The sequence below is a fragment of the Urocitellus parryii genome, chromosome 11 (genome assembly GCF_045843805.1).
Source record: "Urocitellus parryii isolate mUroPar1 chromosome 11, mUroPar1.hap1, whole genome shotgun sequence".
In the NCBI taxonomy this organism is placed as follows: domain Eukaryota; kingdom Metazoa; phylum Chordata; class Mammalia; order Rodentia; family Sciuridae; genus Urocitellus; species Urocitellus parryii.
Window position 1 is genome coordinate 44,979,192 of NC_135541.1, and position 18,142 is coordinate 44,997,333.

The window sequence follows — 18,142 nt, forward strand, 5'->3', positions numbered from 1 at the left end:
AAGCATAGCAGAGAATGCTATCTGTCCTCTAATATCCGTTCTATTCTTCTTTAATATTATAACTCATTTTTTGGTTGTTGTTGTTCTTTTTTGTTACTGGGAATTGAACTCAAGGCCTCACTCATGCTAAGATAAGCACTCAACCACTGAGCTGCGCCTCCAGCCCTTTTAAATTTTTGAGACTAGGATCTCAGTAAGTTGCCCAGGCTGGCCTCAAACTTGTGATCTTCCTGCCTCAGCCTCCTAACTGAGATTATAAGTGAACACCTTTGTGCTTGGTTTGATCTTTACTTGGTATGTAGCCATGCAAAGTAAAATTTTCAACTGAACCTTGATTGATATTGTAAATTGTACAAGGAAGGGTAGTGGTTTCAAAGGGATCTCAAAGAAAGAGGAAACTACAACTGGTTATTCATCTGGATAGTCTGAAAATAGCAATAATTGTTAGTACTAGAAAACAAGGCACTGCCAGTCTATGATACACAATAGTAACTGAGAGATCTATAATTATATTTTCTATCTTTGTCTTTTTGAATTACCTGTTGGCTCAATTTGGATCCTGATCTTTTTGGATATCTGTTTTATGTAAAATAAGCATCTTGCTCTTAATACATCTAAGTACAATGGCCACTTCCACTTCGAGTTTACTCAGATCCAAACATTTTAGCAAAGACCAAGCACTCCCTAGCTTAGTTGTTGGGGTTAAAAATAGTCATCGAAAGTACAGTCTAACCATCAAAGGTAGCCACTTTACAAATTCTGCCACTCCTCTGCTCAGAACCATCTACTGATTCATCTCCTTAGCCTGCTTATAGCCCTGCCTAGGACACTAATCGCCATCTCCCAAGATCTTCTCACCCAGGCTACACCCTAAGCTTCCAGGTCTCCCTATTTTCCAAAATACCAAGCACATCACGCTTCAAGGAACTTGCGGTTTCCTCAGATTTCCAAGTTTCACTTCTCTTTCATTCAACACTCTGCTGCATGTCAACTCAGAGGTCTTTCTTAGTTTTCACATCTAACGCACTATAATTTTATCTTTTCCTTTTGTTATTTCATATCGTTTTAGTTAACGTCTGTCTCCTCCCTAAAGCTCTTTTACAGCAGGGAATGTATTTCATTCACGTAGTGTGCCTAGCACCTTGAAATTATGCCTGGCACAAATAGTAGGCGCCTAAAAAAACACTTAGTGGATTTGGACTGAATCGATTAACCACAACTACTTGCGTTGTGAGGTTACCTCACCAAGGAAGCTTGCAAACAAAGGGAAGCAAAAACCAGATAAGGCATGCTTTTCAGCTTTTGAGTCTTTAGTACCAGCTCGCGGCGGAACCCTTGGAAGTTTCCGCAGCGGGATCTGGGACTACTGTCTAGTGCGGCCGCAAAGGACAGGGCAAACAGAAAACAAGACGCGAAGGGGCTTGAGGAAGGAGCTTCAGCTCTACAGTATTCGACTGAGAATCTGTTGTTATTCATGGCAGAGCCTGTTTTTATTGAAGGGCTCTCGGGCTGCCATTCCGAACAGAAAGGCCAGGCGCAGAGGAGCAAACAACCCGTCAGCCATTTTCCGAAATCCGTCTCCCTGGTAACCCCGCCCGAGTGCGTACGCAAGAAAGGGAGGCGGGGCCTGCCGTGAGGGCCTCACTCCGGAAGCCGCACCCGTGGTGGCGTCCCACCGTCCAGGCTTAACAAAACGCACAGCAAGATTTTAACAGTCCGCAGCGAAAGCGCGCACTGGAGCGCCAATGAGAGCGGAAGGAGAGGAACGGCTCTGGAGGAACACTATGTATGCCCAACAATGATTGGCTGGAGCCCTCCTTTCTTCTTTTTTGGTATTGGCCCGGCTTCCTTCTCCACCCATCCAATTGGCTTTTATCTAGGTACTTCTGATTGGCTTCTCCTGGCGGTGGTGGCGGGGGGGGGGGGGGGACAAGGTTTTGGGATTGTTCATCATGGATTGGCGCATTTGAGCGCCGGGGGTGAGGAGCAGGGGCTCCTTCTAGAGGAAAGGGCCCATCCCATCTTCTCTCTGTCCTGTCTCCCGACCCGTACGCTTTCCCATCCACTCGCGCGCACGAATGGTTAAAAAAAAAAAAAAAAAAAAGGGCGTGAGGCTCGAGCCCGCCAGCCAGGCCTCCAGTACCTAGCGCGCGCCCACAGCGAGGACCCGCGCGAGCTGCCCGTGATTGTGCCTGCGCTGTTTGAAACTGCAGAACCCGTTAGGATCTTCGGGGAACTACCGTTCCAGCTGGTTCCGGAGCCCGTACGTGCCAGGGCCGAGTGGCGGTCGCGAGACGGCTCTTGCCTTTCGCGTCTCTGCAGCGTGGAGACTAGAACCGGCATTTTCGAAGGACGCCACCTTCAATCGCAGCGCTGGCGCGGGCGGAGGCTAAAACACGGGGGTCCTGAGACTAAGGAAAACGCGCCAAGTTCCCCTCGGTGGAGGAGTGGGAGAGACCCTAGCGGTTCAGGCGCTCTGTGAGCGCGACCACCGCTTGTTGCGCTCCTAGCCGTCCCGGGCGGGCGCAGCGGGCGCCGCTCCGGGGATGTAGTGGGTGGTGCGCTAGGCAGGAGTGAGCGGCGGCGGCCCGCGTTCCCGCTCTGAGCTGATGGTCACTCCCCCGCGGGAGGGCGATCCGATCTGGTTTTCCTTGGGTCGGGGACCCGGCGTCTCAGGCAAGAACTCACCTGTGGTACCCACATTCATCTCGGCTGGACTCAGCGGCGTCACCGCCGCGGACCTCGCTTAGGGCCATGGCCGGGTAAGAGGGCCTGGGGCAGAGGGGCGCGGAGGCAAGTTCGCGGGCGCCGGAGAGGGGCTGCCGGGAAGACGCTGGGCCGTTTTGGTTCTGTGCTTTGGCCCAGCTGCGGGCTGAGCCTTCTTTGCCCCGGGGGGCGCCCCCTTTTGCAGCCGCAGGAGACTCGGGGATGCAGGTGCGGGCTGGGGGTATATAGGCCAACTCCGCGGGCAGGGAGGCCGGGAGCGGCGGGGCGGGCTGGAGAGCCCCCGGCCAGTCTCCCACTGTGCGGGTGAGGTGTCTTGGGGGCACGAAGACTGCCTGGGCTCTGCAGGCTTTGCAGTTTCCTTTCTGTTCTGTAGAGAGGTGCAGGTTAGGGAGGAGAAATGTTTGCATTCATGTTGTCTTGTGTCGGTAATTGCGAAATTTTACCGCGCATTTTCTTAACTTACAGTTTTCTCAGAAGTCTGTAGAACGCCACGTGTCTTAAAGCATTGGCAAAGATGTTCTTAGTTACTTTACGTTTTTTCTTGAAAAATAGGAATCGTGTCATTATTCAAAACTAATAGGACTGAGATTCACGCTATCATTGGGTCAAGAATGTTTAATGTTGGATTCCTTGTTTTCTGTGAGGTTTGCGTTACAGGAGAAACGTTTCTTGAGTTAACAGACCTCCACTTATAAGGAAATGAGAGCATAAAATATGGCACCTAGTAAAATGTTGTATAATTGGTAATGTTAAATGTTTGATCATTGTTTTGGGGGTCCAGGAGGATTTGAATTGAGATTACTATCCGCTGTTTCAGTTGTTGGATCATTTTTTCTTCTCTAAGTTTGGTTTCTCTTGTCACTTAGGGAATTCACTTTCTGTCATTTATTGGAATTGTCGGGGAAAAACCGGGAGAATATTTAGAATACTGAAATTTTTAGTGCAGACTGGGTTTTCATTCATCAGAAACATAAAATGGTCAGGAGAGTAAATAGAATTGGAGACAGGATGGGGAAATTGGCCAACTTTCCAGTTCTTCCTCAGTTGGGTCTCAAAATTGGTTTCACTGCCAAGTTGAGTGAGTTTCTAGATTAGAGTCAATTGAGTGAAATGTTTAAGGGTGGAATTTGAGTGAATTTTGCATAGTTAATTTTACTATTGTTTCTACATTTGAAATTGGTTGCTGAGGTTTTTGGGTCTTAAGTAATTGTAATATTCTATAGTCAGGTAATTTCCCCTAGATGTCCTAATGGAAAATATGACTGATGTATAAAATAGCTACCACAAATATTGCCATATTTTTTCATCATAAAGTTTTACTTTAAAATGGAAGAAAGCTTGCAAAAAGCAAATTACCATCTTCTTGCCTACTCAAAGCAGTTTTTAAAACAGTTTTTTATAAGTTTGGAAAACGAATAGGATATTGTGGTTTTTAGGTATAATTGAACACCATTATGCCTTTCTTTATGAGTTTTGAGACTTTATTTTATATAGGGAGGACTTCTGTCTGCTACTGTGATTTTCCTGTCCTCCTCGCTTCTTACTTCAGTTAGAGATGGCAATTGCTAAGTCAACATTTGAATTAATAAGTTATGATGAAAATTTGAGTTTTTACTCCTTAATTCTACTACTTTACTGTAGGTCTAATAAATGGAAAGTTTTGTAGTTTGGCCCTCAATCTATGGCAGGCTAATAAAGGTTTAGCATCACATTTTTTAAAAACAAAAGTTAAGGACAATGTGGCATACTCCTTCATTTAAGCAATAAATATTGCATTCGGTTATCAAATAATTTCCTAATTACTTGAAAGTTCTAATTTGTTACCATTTCCTTGGTAAATATGTTGTCACAATTGATGATTTGGTTGCCTACACTAATAATGGAGAACTAATGAAACCTTTTCTTTGTGATTAACAGATATAATTGGTGATTACAACTGCCCTCTATAAATTAATTCTTGTCAACTCCTTGGGATTTGAAAAGAAAATGCCTGGTGTCATACCCAGTGAAAGTAATGGGCTTTCAAGAGGTAGTCCATCCAAGAAAAACAGACTTTCTTTGAAATTTTTTCAGAAAAAGGAAACTAAGAGAGCCTTAGATTTCACAGATTCTCAAGAAAATGAAGAAAAAGCTTCTGAATATAGAGGATCAGAAATGTATGTGTCTTATAAGTATTATTTCTGTATTTTTAAAATTCTGAATCAGTGTAGAAGGAAGCATTGAACTTGGGTTAATACCTCCAGAGTGATCTGATAGTAATAGTAGGAAAAAAATATACATATTCATATGCTTTTAGGAAGACAAAGTCTAGCAGCATGTAGTAGGAACAGAGCAAAGCTGGTGGTTCCCCACAGGGATCACACCACAGTACAAATTTATTAACATTGTCTTGAGCCATTTAGGATAATTTGGAGAAATGTTAATTGACTAAATTCTCTATTTTAGAGTTTACACTTGATTATTTTTTGTTGTAAGGATTAAAAAAGGTGTTTTTGTTTTTGTGGTGTTCAAAAGACAACAGTTGTCTGTTATTTAAACTCTGTAGTCATGTAGGTGTGCAGTCATAACTAATCATACCTGCTGGAGGCATACAGCTGTAATTGATATTTAAAATGTACTTAAAAATAAATGTTTTTATGGAAATTCTTTAGTGACTGGCAAGAAATCAGAACAAAATGGAATACTTTATTCCATGTTGCTCTATTCTAGCTCCTTATTCAACATATAGGCACTCTGCTGGGTGACTAAAGTCGATTTGGTCCCATGTATAATTTCCTAGTATCTAGCAGTTATCCATTGAGTTTGTGAACCTTTTGCTTATCAGCATTCACACTTATGAATACGTTGAGGTGCTATTGTAATAATTTGGCTGTAAGGTTCACAAAAATACTAGGGAACCCACTGTTAAAGTGATGTAAAAACATGATAGACTTGTTAATTAATTAATACTGGGGATTGAACCCAGGGGCCCTCTACTACAATGCTACAGCCCTATCATTTTTTACTTTTTTGAGATGGGGGTCTCCCTAAATTACCCAAGCTGGCCATGAACTTGCAATCCTTCTGCCTCAGCTTCCCAACTCCCTGGGTATTGCAGGAGTGTGCCATGATGCCTGGTACGAACAATTTATTTTTAAGTGAGGGATAAATTCTCTTCATAGGCTTTTCTACTTAATCTTTATTAATAGAACCTTAATGCAGCCTCCTAAATACTTTTTAGTCAGTTTATCCCGAGTTCATGTTCAGAATTAAACTACTTAATTGAAACATTACACTAAGTTAAAAAAAAAATCACAGTACCAGTTCTGCAGTTTTTTTACTCTGAAAAATGGGACAAACATCCTCCTAAGGGAATTATTTTGTAGTTTGTTGAGTGTAATAATGATTATTCTGGGTATATGGCAATTTTTGAGTGTAGATTTCTTAAGGTGTCATCTCACTAAAATCATTCAGATTATAACTCTTTTGAGAACAGGAAAATCTAGGGAAGCAATATTTCCATTTTGTTTCTTTAAGATGCTGCTTCATTATGCCTTTCCTCCCCTCTATACTTAATAGTGATCAAGTTGTTCCTGCAGCACAGTCCTCACCTATAAACTGTGAGAAGAGAGAAAATTTGTTACCATTTGTGGGACTGAATAATCTTGGCAATACTTGTTATCTTAATAGTATACTTCAGGTAACTATAATTTTGTTATATACTAAATATTAATAGGCAAAAATGATGTAACAATGTTTCTAAGGATTTCAAGTTATTGGAAGACTTTAATTGTGCAGTCCTTGCCTTTATTGGAAGTAAACTATAATAATGGGCTAAAATAATAATGACTCCTAAATTGCAGATTATTAAACTTCTTTTGGGGTGAGAGGAAAATGATATATTAAGTAAAGGTGCAACAGAAAAATTGAGTAGACTTTGATTAAGTGGAAGTAGCCAAACCTTTAATTTCTCTGCTTGATTCCTGGTATTGTGATATCTCACACCTTGAAACAGTATTGTTTTATGTCTTTGTAATGTTACATGTTAGTACTATCTGCTAAAGGCTTAGTGCTTAATGCCAAAGAGGCTACTATTTAATGAAACAGAGAACAAGTTTTTAAAAATATATATTTATATTTTTGTAGTTGTAGATGGAAAGAATGTCTTTATTTTATTTATTTTTATGCAGTGCTAAGATCAAACCCAGTGCTTCACAAGAAAAGTTTTAACAAAAAGTTTAATCTTAGAATTTTAGGTAATACTTATTAAAAGTGTCCTACAAAAAACATGGTAATACTTTAATGATTTTAGGAATATTGTTGTTTGTTTATAACACTTGGACAATTTCACTTTTTATAGGTATTATATTTTTGTCCTGGTTTTAAATCTGGAGTGAAGCACTTATTTAATATTATTTCAAGGAAGAAGGAAGCTCTAAAGGATGAAGCCAATCAAAAAGATAAGGTAAGAAAAAAAAAACCAGCAAAAGTAATATAAAAAGAAAAATGTAAATTCACTTGTTTACAAGTAGAAAGGTAAAGATTTTTTAAGAGGATTGGAGAGGAGGGTGACAGATTCTCAATAACTAAATGAAAATTGGAATTCTCAGTATTGTTCTGTATTTTGTCGGAAAGGCTGTGTTTATCATTCGGGTGAGGTGAATTACCAGATTATCTCCCTGTACAGAGTATTTTCTCCATTCCTCTCATTTATTGTTTTATCAAACCTGTCATTTGTATACCACCATCACAGATTTGTCATACTCATGCCACTTATTGTTTATCCATTGTGTTTTTGAAATTTTAGTTGTTTTTTTTTGGCCAGGGGGAGGGGGTGGTGGTGCCTGGAATCAAAACCCATGGCTTTGTACATGTTAAGCACTCTACTACTGAGTTATACCCCCCTATCCTCAACTTTTAATATTTAAGTAAATGTTTAAATAAGTCTTTGGCTAATTAAAATTATTATCCATATAGAAAGTAGCTAAAAATGACATCTTGAAATTACAAAAAAAATTATTTTTTATACCCAGTAAAATTAGTGCTATAATGTAATTAAGTTTAGAAAAGCTTGTGTATTTAGTGAGACTAGTCAAGGAAGGAAGGTACTTAATTTGTTCATAAATGAAAATATTGGTTTGTGTGGTTTTTCCTTGACAGGGAAATTGCAAAGAAGATTCTTTGGCAAGTTATGAACTTATATGCAGTTTACAGTCCTTAATCATTTCAGTAGAACAGCTTCAGGCTAGTTTTCTCTTAAATCCAGAGAAATATACTGATGAACTTGCTACACAGCCAAGGCGACTGCTTAACACACTCAGGTAGGTATAGCTTATAATTTTACAATTATAATTTAGCTCCTTGTTTCTTTCTTTTGGGGAGAATGGTACATGAGCAGTGTAGGAATAAAGGGCAAGGAAAATTGAAACTCCAGATCCATGGTACTTGAAAATCCCAGAAACTCTCATAATTTGGGGGGATAAATTTGGTACTAAATTTATTAGATTTGAATTTGTATGAGGCTGTTTATTGTCTGTTCATGTTTATCACTCATATCAACATCCAAATGGTTTCTTAATTGTAGGGTATTGCCCCATATCATGTTGATTATATATATTTTGCTTATGTGCCATGTTGTCTTTTGAATTCCCAAACACATGTGATCCTAAGGATTTCAGACTAGGAATTATAGGTCTATATTAAAAATGTGTTATATGTATAAATTGTAAGTTCCAAATATTTTATGTGCTTAAAAAAGAACTATTGGTTAACTGGATTAGATTACTTCCCAGTGTTGTGTTAAAACGTGAAACCATATATAAAACTATTATTTTAACAAATTTTTTAATATTGTGGGTCTTTAAAAATTCATTGACTGATTCAATTTTGAAATTGATATAGGTAAATCACATTGTTTTGCCTTTGTTAAGAGGCATTGAAGAAGGGTAGCAAGAGCAGATTTAAATCCTGATTTTTCATCTTAACTGTGTGTGACTTGGGCAAATTATTTAACCTCCACACAGTTTCCATATCATTAGTGGTGGTAATAGGACCTACCTCTAGGAGATATTGTGAGGACTATATATACACATAATATCAAAAGCATTTACAATAAAATTTGGTTTGTGATAGGTTTCATATTAGCTGAATAAGTATCTTAGATTTTCCAAATGAAGTAATTTATAGAAATATTTGTTTTTATATATTACATCTTCACAACTAGAGTAGATGAAATGGACATTTTTATTTATAGGGAACTCAACCCTATGTATGAAGGATATCTACAGCATGATGCACAGGAAGTACTACAGTGTATTTTGGGAAACATTCAAGAAACATGCCAACTTCTAAAAAAAGAAGAAGTAAAAAATGTGGCAGAATTATCTACTAAGGTAGAAGAAAAACCTCATCAAAAAGAGGAAATGAGTGGAATTAGCAGCATGGAGACTGATGGTATGAGGAATTCTGAAGACCATAAAGAAAAACTCCCAAAAGGGAATGGAAAAAGAAAGAGTGACACAGAATTTGGTAACACAAAGAAAAAAGTTAAAGTATCTAAGGAACACCAGTCATTGGAAGAGAATCAGAGACAAACGAGGTCAAAAAGAAAAGCTACTGGTGATACATTAGAGATTCCTCCTAAAATGATCCCCAAGTGTGTTTCTGAAAATGAGAATACAAGACTCTCACAAAGGAAATCAAGAGTTAAAATAAATTGGTTGAAGTCTGCAACTAAGCAACCCAGCATTCTTTCAAAATTCTGTAGTCTGGGAAAAATAACAACAAACCAAGGATCCAAAGGACAGTCTAAAGAAAATGAATATGATCTTGAGGAGGACTTGGGGAAGTGTGAAATTGATAATACAACTAATGGTTGTGGACTTGAATCTCCAGGAAATAATGTTAAACCTGTAAATGTTAATGAAGTTAAGTCCATAAACAAAGGTCAGTATAATTCTTAGACTTTCATAGGTAGGAGTCTTAATAGCTGCAGAAATAGAAATCTTCTCTAGATAAACATACAATATAATACATGTGGCTAGAATTTTTGTTTTGTTTGAGAAAGTAATTAACACGGTGTAAACTGTGGTATTTTAAGCACTGTGCTTAGATTAAGTGTGGTGTGTGTATAATATAATTATATATTAATTATTAGGGTAAACGTTAATTTATGGTTTATAAACTAGGAAAGTCCAATACATTTTAATGGAGACTATATTTTTCTTTTATCTATGTAGATGTAAAGTCATAAGGGAAATAATGAGTAGTTATGCCATTCTTGAACTAGGTTTTCACTTAGTTTTGTCCATATGTACATATCTCAAGGAAAATGCATAGTGTTGATGTGGTTTATGGCACCAAAGTGCCATACATATTCTGGGCTCATTCTATAAGGAAGTGTCTCTGGAAAACAAGTTGAAAAATAACTGACTTTAAAGATAATAGAAATTCATAATTAAAACGAGCTTTATAGGGACTTTACACTTTATCAACAAGGTATCTCTTAATGCTAATAAACACATGAAAAATGGGGCTTTTATTCATGATATAATTTATTTCAGTGAAAAATTGGTTATTTGGACTATATTGAAAAACTAATTTGTATAGACGTATATTTTCATTTTTTTATTTCAGGTGCAGAGCAAATTGGTTTTGAGCTAGTGGAGAAATTATTTCAAGGTCAGCTTGTATTAAGGACTCGTTGTTTGGAATGTGAAAGTTTAACAGAAAGAAGAGAAGATTTTCAGGACATCAGCGTGCCAGTACAAGAAGATGAACTTTCCAAAGTAGAGGAGAATTCTGAAAGTAAGCAAAATTAGAGTCTCATTGGACCATGGAATAATATAGTTTTCTTTAACAATACAGTTTTAGTGTCCTTGGTCTACTGTATAGCTTTTCTTTTTGGCACTGGAGATTAAACCTGGGAGAGCTTTACCAGTGAATCACATTCCCAGCCCATTTTATTTTTTGACACAGGGTCTTGCCAAACTGCTAATTTGCTGAGGCTGGTCTTGAACTTGCCATCCTCCTGTTTTAGCTTCCCAAGTTGCTGGGATTGTAGGCATGCACCTTTGTGCCTAGCTACCCTTTCTACTTACTTAGTTTCACTTGTTAATATCATTTGAAGAATTGCATCATCTTTATTTTGGTGTAAAGTATGTTAGAATGGAAAAATGAAGTGCTTATTTAATAAAAGTTAATTTTGGGGATCTTAATCTTTCAAATCTACCTGTAATTTTTTTTTTTAATTTTTAGTTATAGATGGAATAATACATTTATTTTGTTTATTTAGTTTTATATGGTGCTGGGGATTGAACCCAGGGTCTCACACATGCTAGACAATCGCTCTACTGTGAGCTACAACCCCATCCCCCTTACCTGGTAATTTTTAACACCATTGAAACCACTTTATGTCTAGTGCAAACCATAAAATGGAGATGTCATGCAAAATAATGAGACCGTTTTACTGAAAATTGGCTATTAAACTCATCTCTTAACAGTGAGACAGACTAGTTTTTGCTGTGCGTATCATATAAGTATTTTTGGCTGACCAATTATAATATTATACTATTTAAAAGATATTTATACAGAGCTGGGATTGTAGCTCCATGGTAGAGTACTTGTTTGGCACATCTGAAGATATGTGTGCTACTAAGGGTGATTTTCTGAAAGTAAAAGAAATCTCTTTAGTTATTTGGAAATGGGGTAGTCAGTTGAAACTGAATGCTAATTTTGCATGTGGAACTTTAATTTTTGAATATTGTATTTGTAAATGAAAGGATTCTTTTTCCCTAATAGTTTCTCCAGAGCCAAAAACAGAAATGAAGACCTTGAGATGGGCAATTTCACAGTTTGCTTCAGTGGAGAGGATTGTAGGAGAAGATAAATATTTCTGTGAAAATTGCCATCATTACACTGAAGCCGAAAGAAGTCTTTTGTTTGACAAAATGCCTGAAGTCATAACTATTCATCTGAAGTGTTTTGCTGCTAGTGGCTTGGAGTGAGTATTGTAAATAAAAGCTACAGATGAAGAAAAGCTGCTATAGAGGACAAAGGAATTAACTTGTAAAGATTGCTTAAGTTCTCTTTAGCTGGGTGTGGTGGCGCAGACCTGTAATCCCAGCGGCTCAGGAGGCTAGGAAAGGCAGATAGTGAGTTCAAAGCCAGCCTCAGCAAAAGCGAGGTGCTAAGCAACTCAGTGAGACCCTGTTTTTAAAGAAAACAAAAAATAGGAGTGAAGATGTGGTCAGTGGTCAAGTGCTCCTGAGTTCAATTCCTGGTACCGCCCCACCCCTAAAAATGTTCTCTTTAAACAGTTTCCTTGTAAAACGCATCAGTTTAAATCCTTTTGGTATGAACACATGTTCTGTTTAGTATGATTTCTATATATATCTTTTTCATATTCATTGTGTAGATGCTAGTTCAGAATTCAATTTTAGTAGAATCTGATTAAAGCAGAGAAGAAATCTGAATACATTGAGATTTTTTTGAAGGGTAGAAAGGCAAAATTCTGTTTTTAAAGGTAAGCTAAGAAATCAAACTAGTCTTTGAAAAAGATGAGAAATTTTCTTCACTTGAGAATTTAAATGTATAAAAGCTGTTGAAGATAACTATAAAAACACTAATTGCATTTTGAATAGTCTTTTTTTCTGATATATGTCATTGCTGATTTCATTCCTTTCCACATTAATGAGTTATTTGAAAATGACATGAGCTTCCCAATAGTTTGCTCGCTTGCATGTTTCTGCTCTCGCATGCACACTACACACAGACATACACATTATTATAAGACGGCATATTCTTCTTTTTTTTTTTTTTTTAAGTGGTGCCAGGGATTGAACACAGGGCTTTGTGCATTCAAAGCAAGCATTCTACTGACTGAGCTATATCCCCAGCCCTCAGTGAGCATTTTCTTTGCTACAGTGCTATTTTATTTTTGTTCCCAATCTTGATAAGGGCATATTAAAATAACTAAAATGTAAAGGATTTTAGTCTCAAAAATTCGGTTTTTTGATTTGGTTTTGGTTTTGGTACTGAGGATTGAATCTAGGGGTGCTTTGCCACTGAGCCACATGCCCCCCTTTTTTTATTGGGAGACAGGGTCTTTTGCTGTTAAGTTGCTTAGGGCCTCTGTCCCAAGTAGCTGAGTTCACAGATATGCACCACCACACCCGGCAAACGTTCAGTATTTTAAAAATACCATCTAATTTCTTGGTGTACTTAGGAAAATAAAAGATAATGAAAAATTATACATATCCTCCACAAAATACCTGAATATTAGCAGTTATTTTAACATTATATGGATATATTATACTATAAATTTTATTCACAATCGAAGTCTTGTTGTTCTGCCTTTTCATTTATTCATCTTAGGCACTACATCTTGAAGGGTTTATTCAGACTTTTACTTGATTTTACATTGGGTATAAAATTTTGAATTTAAAATGGAATTACATGGAACCTTATTTCTTTTTTTTTCCCCAAAGGTTTGATTGTTATGGTGGTGGACTTTCCAAGATCAACACTCCTTTATTGACACCTCTTAAATTGTCACTAGAAGAATGGAGCACAAAGCCAACTAATGACAGCTATGGATTATTTGCAGTTGTGATGCATAGTGGAATTACCATTAGTAGTGGGCATTACACAGCTTCTGTTAAAGTCACTGACCTTAATAGTTTAGAACTAGATAAGGGAAATTTTGTGGTTGACCAAATGTGTGAAATAGGGAAGCCAGAACCAATGAATGAGGAGGAAGCAAGGGATGCAGTTGAAAATTATGATGACGAAGAAGTGTCGATTAGAGTTGGTGGAAATACACAGCCAAGTAAAGTTTTGAACAAAAAAAATGTAGAAGCTATTGGACTTCTTGGAGGACAAAAGAGCAAAGCAGATTATGAGCTATACAACAAAACATCTAATCCTGATAAGGTTGCCAGTACAGCATTTGCTGAAAGTAGAAATTCTGAGACTAACAATACTAATGGGACCCATGAATCTGATAGAAACAAGGAATCCAGTGACCAAACAGGCATTAACATTAGTGGATTTGAGAACAAAATTTCATATGTAGTGCAAAGCTTAAAGGAATATGAAGGGAAGTGGTTGCTTTTTGATGATTCTGAAGTGAAAGTTACTGAAGAGAAGGACTTTTTGAATTCTCTTTCCCCTTCTACATCTCCTACATCTACTCCTTACTTGCTATTTTATAAGAAATTATAGAGTGAGTGTATTTTCCTTGTATATATATTAAACAGACCTGGACAAACATTGGTAAAGTCAATTACATCAGAGTCTAGCTTATCTTTTGAAGCTATTGGAATATTATTGGTCTCTCTAGGTTTTTATATAAATAGTGAAATTTGAAATACTGAAAACCATGTTAATTTTTAGAATTCATTTTCCTTAGAGACTAGTGATGCATTAGCTTCTGGGAACAAACTTGTATAGGTTCTTAATTGAACTATATGAAATGGGAAGCATTTAAACACTTGGATTTACACCAATCTTTTGTGTTTGCTTTTAAAAATAAAGTGCTTGTATTTGTATTCTCCATATTTTGGAGTAATTATCTACATGATGTTTATAGCTCTGTGGTTTTTCACTTAAACAGAATCTCATTCAGTACATTTAGTTTTATAACAGGAAGCCAAATCTTTGATGGGCTGTATCAAGAGGCACAAAGTCTAGAATGTGTATTTACAATGGTCTACATTTTGTGCCTTGAATCACTTTGAAAAGTGTCTCAGAAAACCTAGACAGTCCTCTGTATCTTCATAAGAATTTTATATGTATTTATGAAGATGATTCTGTATTCTAGTAAATCTTTTTGGGCATGGACTAATTTGTATCTCTTCATACTCATTCTGCACGATCTGTATATAGTACATCAAACTTAGAGGTGTGACCTTAAATTTAACTTTTTTTTAAATACTGGGAGGTCAATAAAATTTAAACTGCTTAACAACTATGTATACAAATGCTCAAATTTTTTTACTTGAACAGAATAAATTGTGTGTGTGTCTGGAGAGAGAGAACAAACATGCATGTTACCTTTAATAATATTCAGTATTTTCTGTCAGTGGACATGAAGAATATCTGAGAAACTGCTTGGTCCGGCCTGGTTATCATACTTAAAAGAGGTTTACAAGAAAAATTTGTCACATCTTAGTTGCCCTTTAAACTAGACATTTAATGGAATCTAAAATGAGAATTATATGTTTTGGGCACACATAAAAACCTAGGTTAAACTACAATTTTAAATACTGTATACTAAATTAATAAATGGTTAATTATCATATGATTTGTTAAAGGATATTTTTGGTAATGAGATTTTGATTTTGAATATATAAATGCTATTGGAATAACATCCTATTTCAACAAATAAGAATACCTGGTCAACAAAAAAAAAAGACAGTTATATTTCCCTACAAGATTCTGTGATGTGATAAAAATAAAGTTGTGCTTCTCCTGCTTTCTATATTCAGAATCACCGATGGAACTTTATAAACAGCTTTGTGCACTATCTGTAAGATTCTGGTAGAGTAGATCAGGATAGCAACTGGGCCTGGAATAACTCAAAAGATAGCCAATGTTGAGAACTAGTACAGATTCCTGATGTGAAAAAGTCTGCATTTTAAGAAAACACGTAAGAAATTAAGTATTCTGTGTCATACCAAAGTTTGAGTAAAAGGAAGCTTCTGTATTGACTCAGAGTAGTTGGTATTGCAAGACAATAAAACCGTTATTATAGAAATCTTGAAGTCTTCAATATAGTATTTCAGACTTGTGTGAAACAGTCCAAACATATGTAAGAGAATTGACCTAGGAGTTAATTAATATGAGAAATGGCTTAGGTGATACTTAATATCCTTATATCTACACTCTTTCATCCCCAAAGAACAGGAAGACTGTCATTTTTGTGGATGAGTTTCAATTCTTATTGCCTTTCCTTATTCATTTAGCTCCATTTTCCCCAAATAGATTTCTTTTATTTGCAGTGTTGGGGATTGAACCTAGGGCCTTGCCCATGCTAAGCAAGTACTATACCACTCAGCCCCCAACCCCAAATAAATATTTGAAGTTATGCCTTTCGGACTCTTCAGATGTACCTTTTTTCAATTTTTTTGATTCAGTCTTTGAGTTGATGCAGATAAGAATTAAGGATAATTGCCCACTGAATTAAGTTTGAGGGGGAAGATAAACCATCACCTACATATATCAACTAGAGAATGAAGTCATGGTATTAATTCTAATCAGTTCTTACATGATTCATGTAACTGATCAGTACATCAAAAGGATTATTTCAAGGTTCCATTCTATAATAATAATACACAAAACCCCCTCCAGAAATCATGACTATATACTGTTTTGAGAAAATGAAAGTAATTGAAATGATAATATTTTCTGTATTATTTTTTCATAAGAAGTTATGATTTTAAGTGATTTAATTTTGACTAAAGCAAGTGTCAAAAAGTAAATGACTTCTCATTTAATTGGTAGATTAAAAGGAATAAACTCCAGCTCTGTGTTACCCTTCATGGTGACATAGCTTTAAAACGGATTCCTAATTTATTGGCTTATATCATTAAAAACTGATGACTGGCCTGTTTAATCTGAAACAAATCATACATTTTAATTGCGGAGAGTCATGAAGTTCATACTAATAACAAAATTGTCATAAAGACCAAGCTGTTGTCACCAGTACTAGCTGTTTCGGTATTTAATCCTTTATAGACAAGAATTTTATCAGATGAAGTCATTTTTGAATTCTAAATTTCTTTTTTAGGGTATCTAAAATGGATACCCTAAATTGGAAACCAGTTTAAAACTTCATATAAAGCAGTTACCAGTAACTACTACCTTCACCCATTAATTCATTTAATTAATGCCTCTTTGGGCCTATAAAGTGACTGCCAATTTTGATTTTAATTTTGCTAGTTTTGGAGCCAGTTAACTTTTCTCTGCCTCTTTCAATAAAGAAAAACTTTCAAAGTCCCACTCATTAAAAATTAGTGTAAACATTCACATATTTAATAGTACCTTTAAAATAAGCATTACTACATTTAAAATGGTTCCAAAATGAATCTATAAATGGTAATATAAATTAAAAAATACGAACTTAAAGTAAATAAATTTAACATTAGCTATGGTATAAATAATGGTAAATCTATAGTGTACCTTTTCGAGTCATTAAAATAGCTTTAAAAAAAGATAACAGTATGTTACCAGAATGTCAGAAACCATAGCCACGATTCTCAAACTTTACAATCTACACTTGGTACCATTTTGGCATTCTTCAATGAGTAAATTAATAATTTCCAGAATTACATCCCAAGTCCTAGTTTTCAACAGATCTTAACTTCTTTTCATAATGTTGAATACATGGCTCTTTTCAAATGAATAAAACAAGTGCGTTTATTTTAGAGATCCATTTTGCGAAGGCTCATTCGACTGAAGGAATCTCTGGGAAAAAATAAGAAGACAGTTATAAAAGAACAAAATAAATGTGCCATACTCAAAAAACAATTTTTTTGTGTGTGTGTATACCTTTTAAGATGTTTTACATACTCCTCCCCACCACCGCCAGAGTAATCTCAAAATTTTTGTCACCAGTTATACTGACTTTTGTTCACATACTCTGCCTTATATGTTCTGAGTAACAAATTTCTCCAGAAGTGAATTATAGTAACCAGTTTGCCAGGTCTATTGATCATTTATTTATTTGTCTAGTAGGTGCTGCAGATATTGTGATAAAACAAGGACAATTAGGGACAATGGGAGATTTCAGGAAAAGACCTGGGATTAGAAAATGGCAAAAAAGCAGGTGTTTCTTGAAAATATTAAAAATTTTAAGAATTTTGTCTTAGATAATTTTATATTCTTAGATTATTAAAGACCCCAGGAATCTTTATGTGGCTTATATATTGAAAAATTTTATTATTTTATAAAACAACCAATTACATGTTACTATAAATATAGCACTGTTTATTAAATAACTTGCAAGAGATTTGTAGAAGAATAGCACTGTTACATATATTTCATGTGTGGCTTAATAGAAGGTCTAGATTTTCATATCTGCTTCTGTATTCAGTCTTAAAATATCACATCTCATGTTATATCTGAAAACTCTACCGTGCCCTTGTGATAATGAGAAGGCAAACAATATTTGGTATCAAGATGAAACAAGTTTTGATTTCAGAAACCTCTTGAAAAGGGCCTTAGGGGACTCCCCATGGGTCCTAGATCACCTTTGGGAATCTTAGGCCCCATAGGCCTTACTGCAAAATAACATTCCATATTTTATAAATCAACAAAAATTAAAATTCTGACTTTTTCCCCCATAATTCTGAAGTTGAGATAGAAAGGGATGATATTCTTGAAATAACCTCTTGGTGTATTTCTCTTTACCCTTAAGTTGGTTTCTTTTGCTATT

At 36.1% G+C, this 18,142-nt stretch overlaps 2 protein-coding genes across 3 annotated transcripts in view; one reads left to right on the top strand and one right to left on the bottom strand.

The window, feature by feature from the left end:
- The first annotated feature begins 1,627 nt into the window (after positions 1 to 1,627).
- Usp1 (ubiquitin specific peptidase 1) lies at positions 1,628 to 14,222 on the top strand. Of its 2 annotated transcripts, none has more exons than XM_026408735.2 (9): positions 1,628 to 1,880; positions 4,645 to 4,883; positions 6,286 to 6,406; positions 7,067 to 7,171; positions 7,867 to 8,027; positions 8,960 to 9,651; positions 10,342 to 10,512; positions 11,506 to 11,707; positions 13,194 to 14,222. In XM_026408735.2, exons 2-9 carry the CDS (start codon positions 4,714 to 4,716, stop codon positions 13,927 to 13,929), a joined length of 2,358 nt encoding a protein of 785 aa, XP_026264520.1. In that variant the 5' UTR covers positions 1,628 to 1,880; positions 4,645 to 4,713; the 3' UTR covers positions 13,930 to 14,222. The 2 variants fall into 2 exon arrangements, with proteins under 2 accessions (XP_026264520.1, XP_026264519.1); XM_026408734.2 differs by lacking the exon at positions 1,628 to 1,880 and adding an exon at positions 1,971 to 2,762.
- A 2,629-nt stretch (positions 14,223 to 16,851) lies between these two features.
- The window catches only part of Dock7 (dedicator of cytokinesis 7), a 190,562-nt gene continuing 189,271 nt past the window's right edge, over positions 16,852 to 18,142 (bottom strand). The window contains exon 50 of the mRNA XM_026408729.2: positions 16,852 to 17,172. Coding sequence (XP_026264514.1) covers positions 17,130 to 17,172 — 43 coding nt within the window. The 3' untranslated portion in view covers positions 16,852 to 17,129. The remainder of the gene's footprint in view (positions 17,173 to 18,142) is intronic.

Bases quoted from the DNA above. Each gene is read 5' to 3' on its own strand.
- Usp1 (XM_026408735.2), top strand. From the start codon at position 4,714: ATGCCTGGTGTCATACCCAGTGAAAGTAATGGGCTTTCAAGAGGTAGT. The intron at 7,172-7,866 runs GTAAGAAAAAAA...TTTCCTTGACAG, and splicing joins AAGCCAATCAAAAAGATAAG to GGAAATTGCAAAGAAGATTC. The intron at 9,652-10,341 runs GTCAGTATAATT...TTTTTATTTCAG, and splicing joins AGTTAAGTCCATAAACAAAG to GTGCAGAGCAAATTGGTTTT.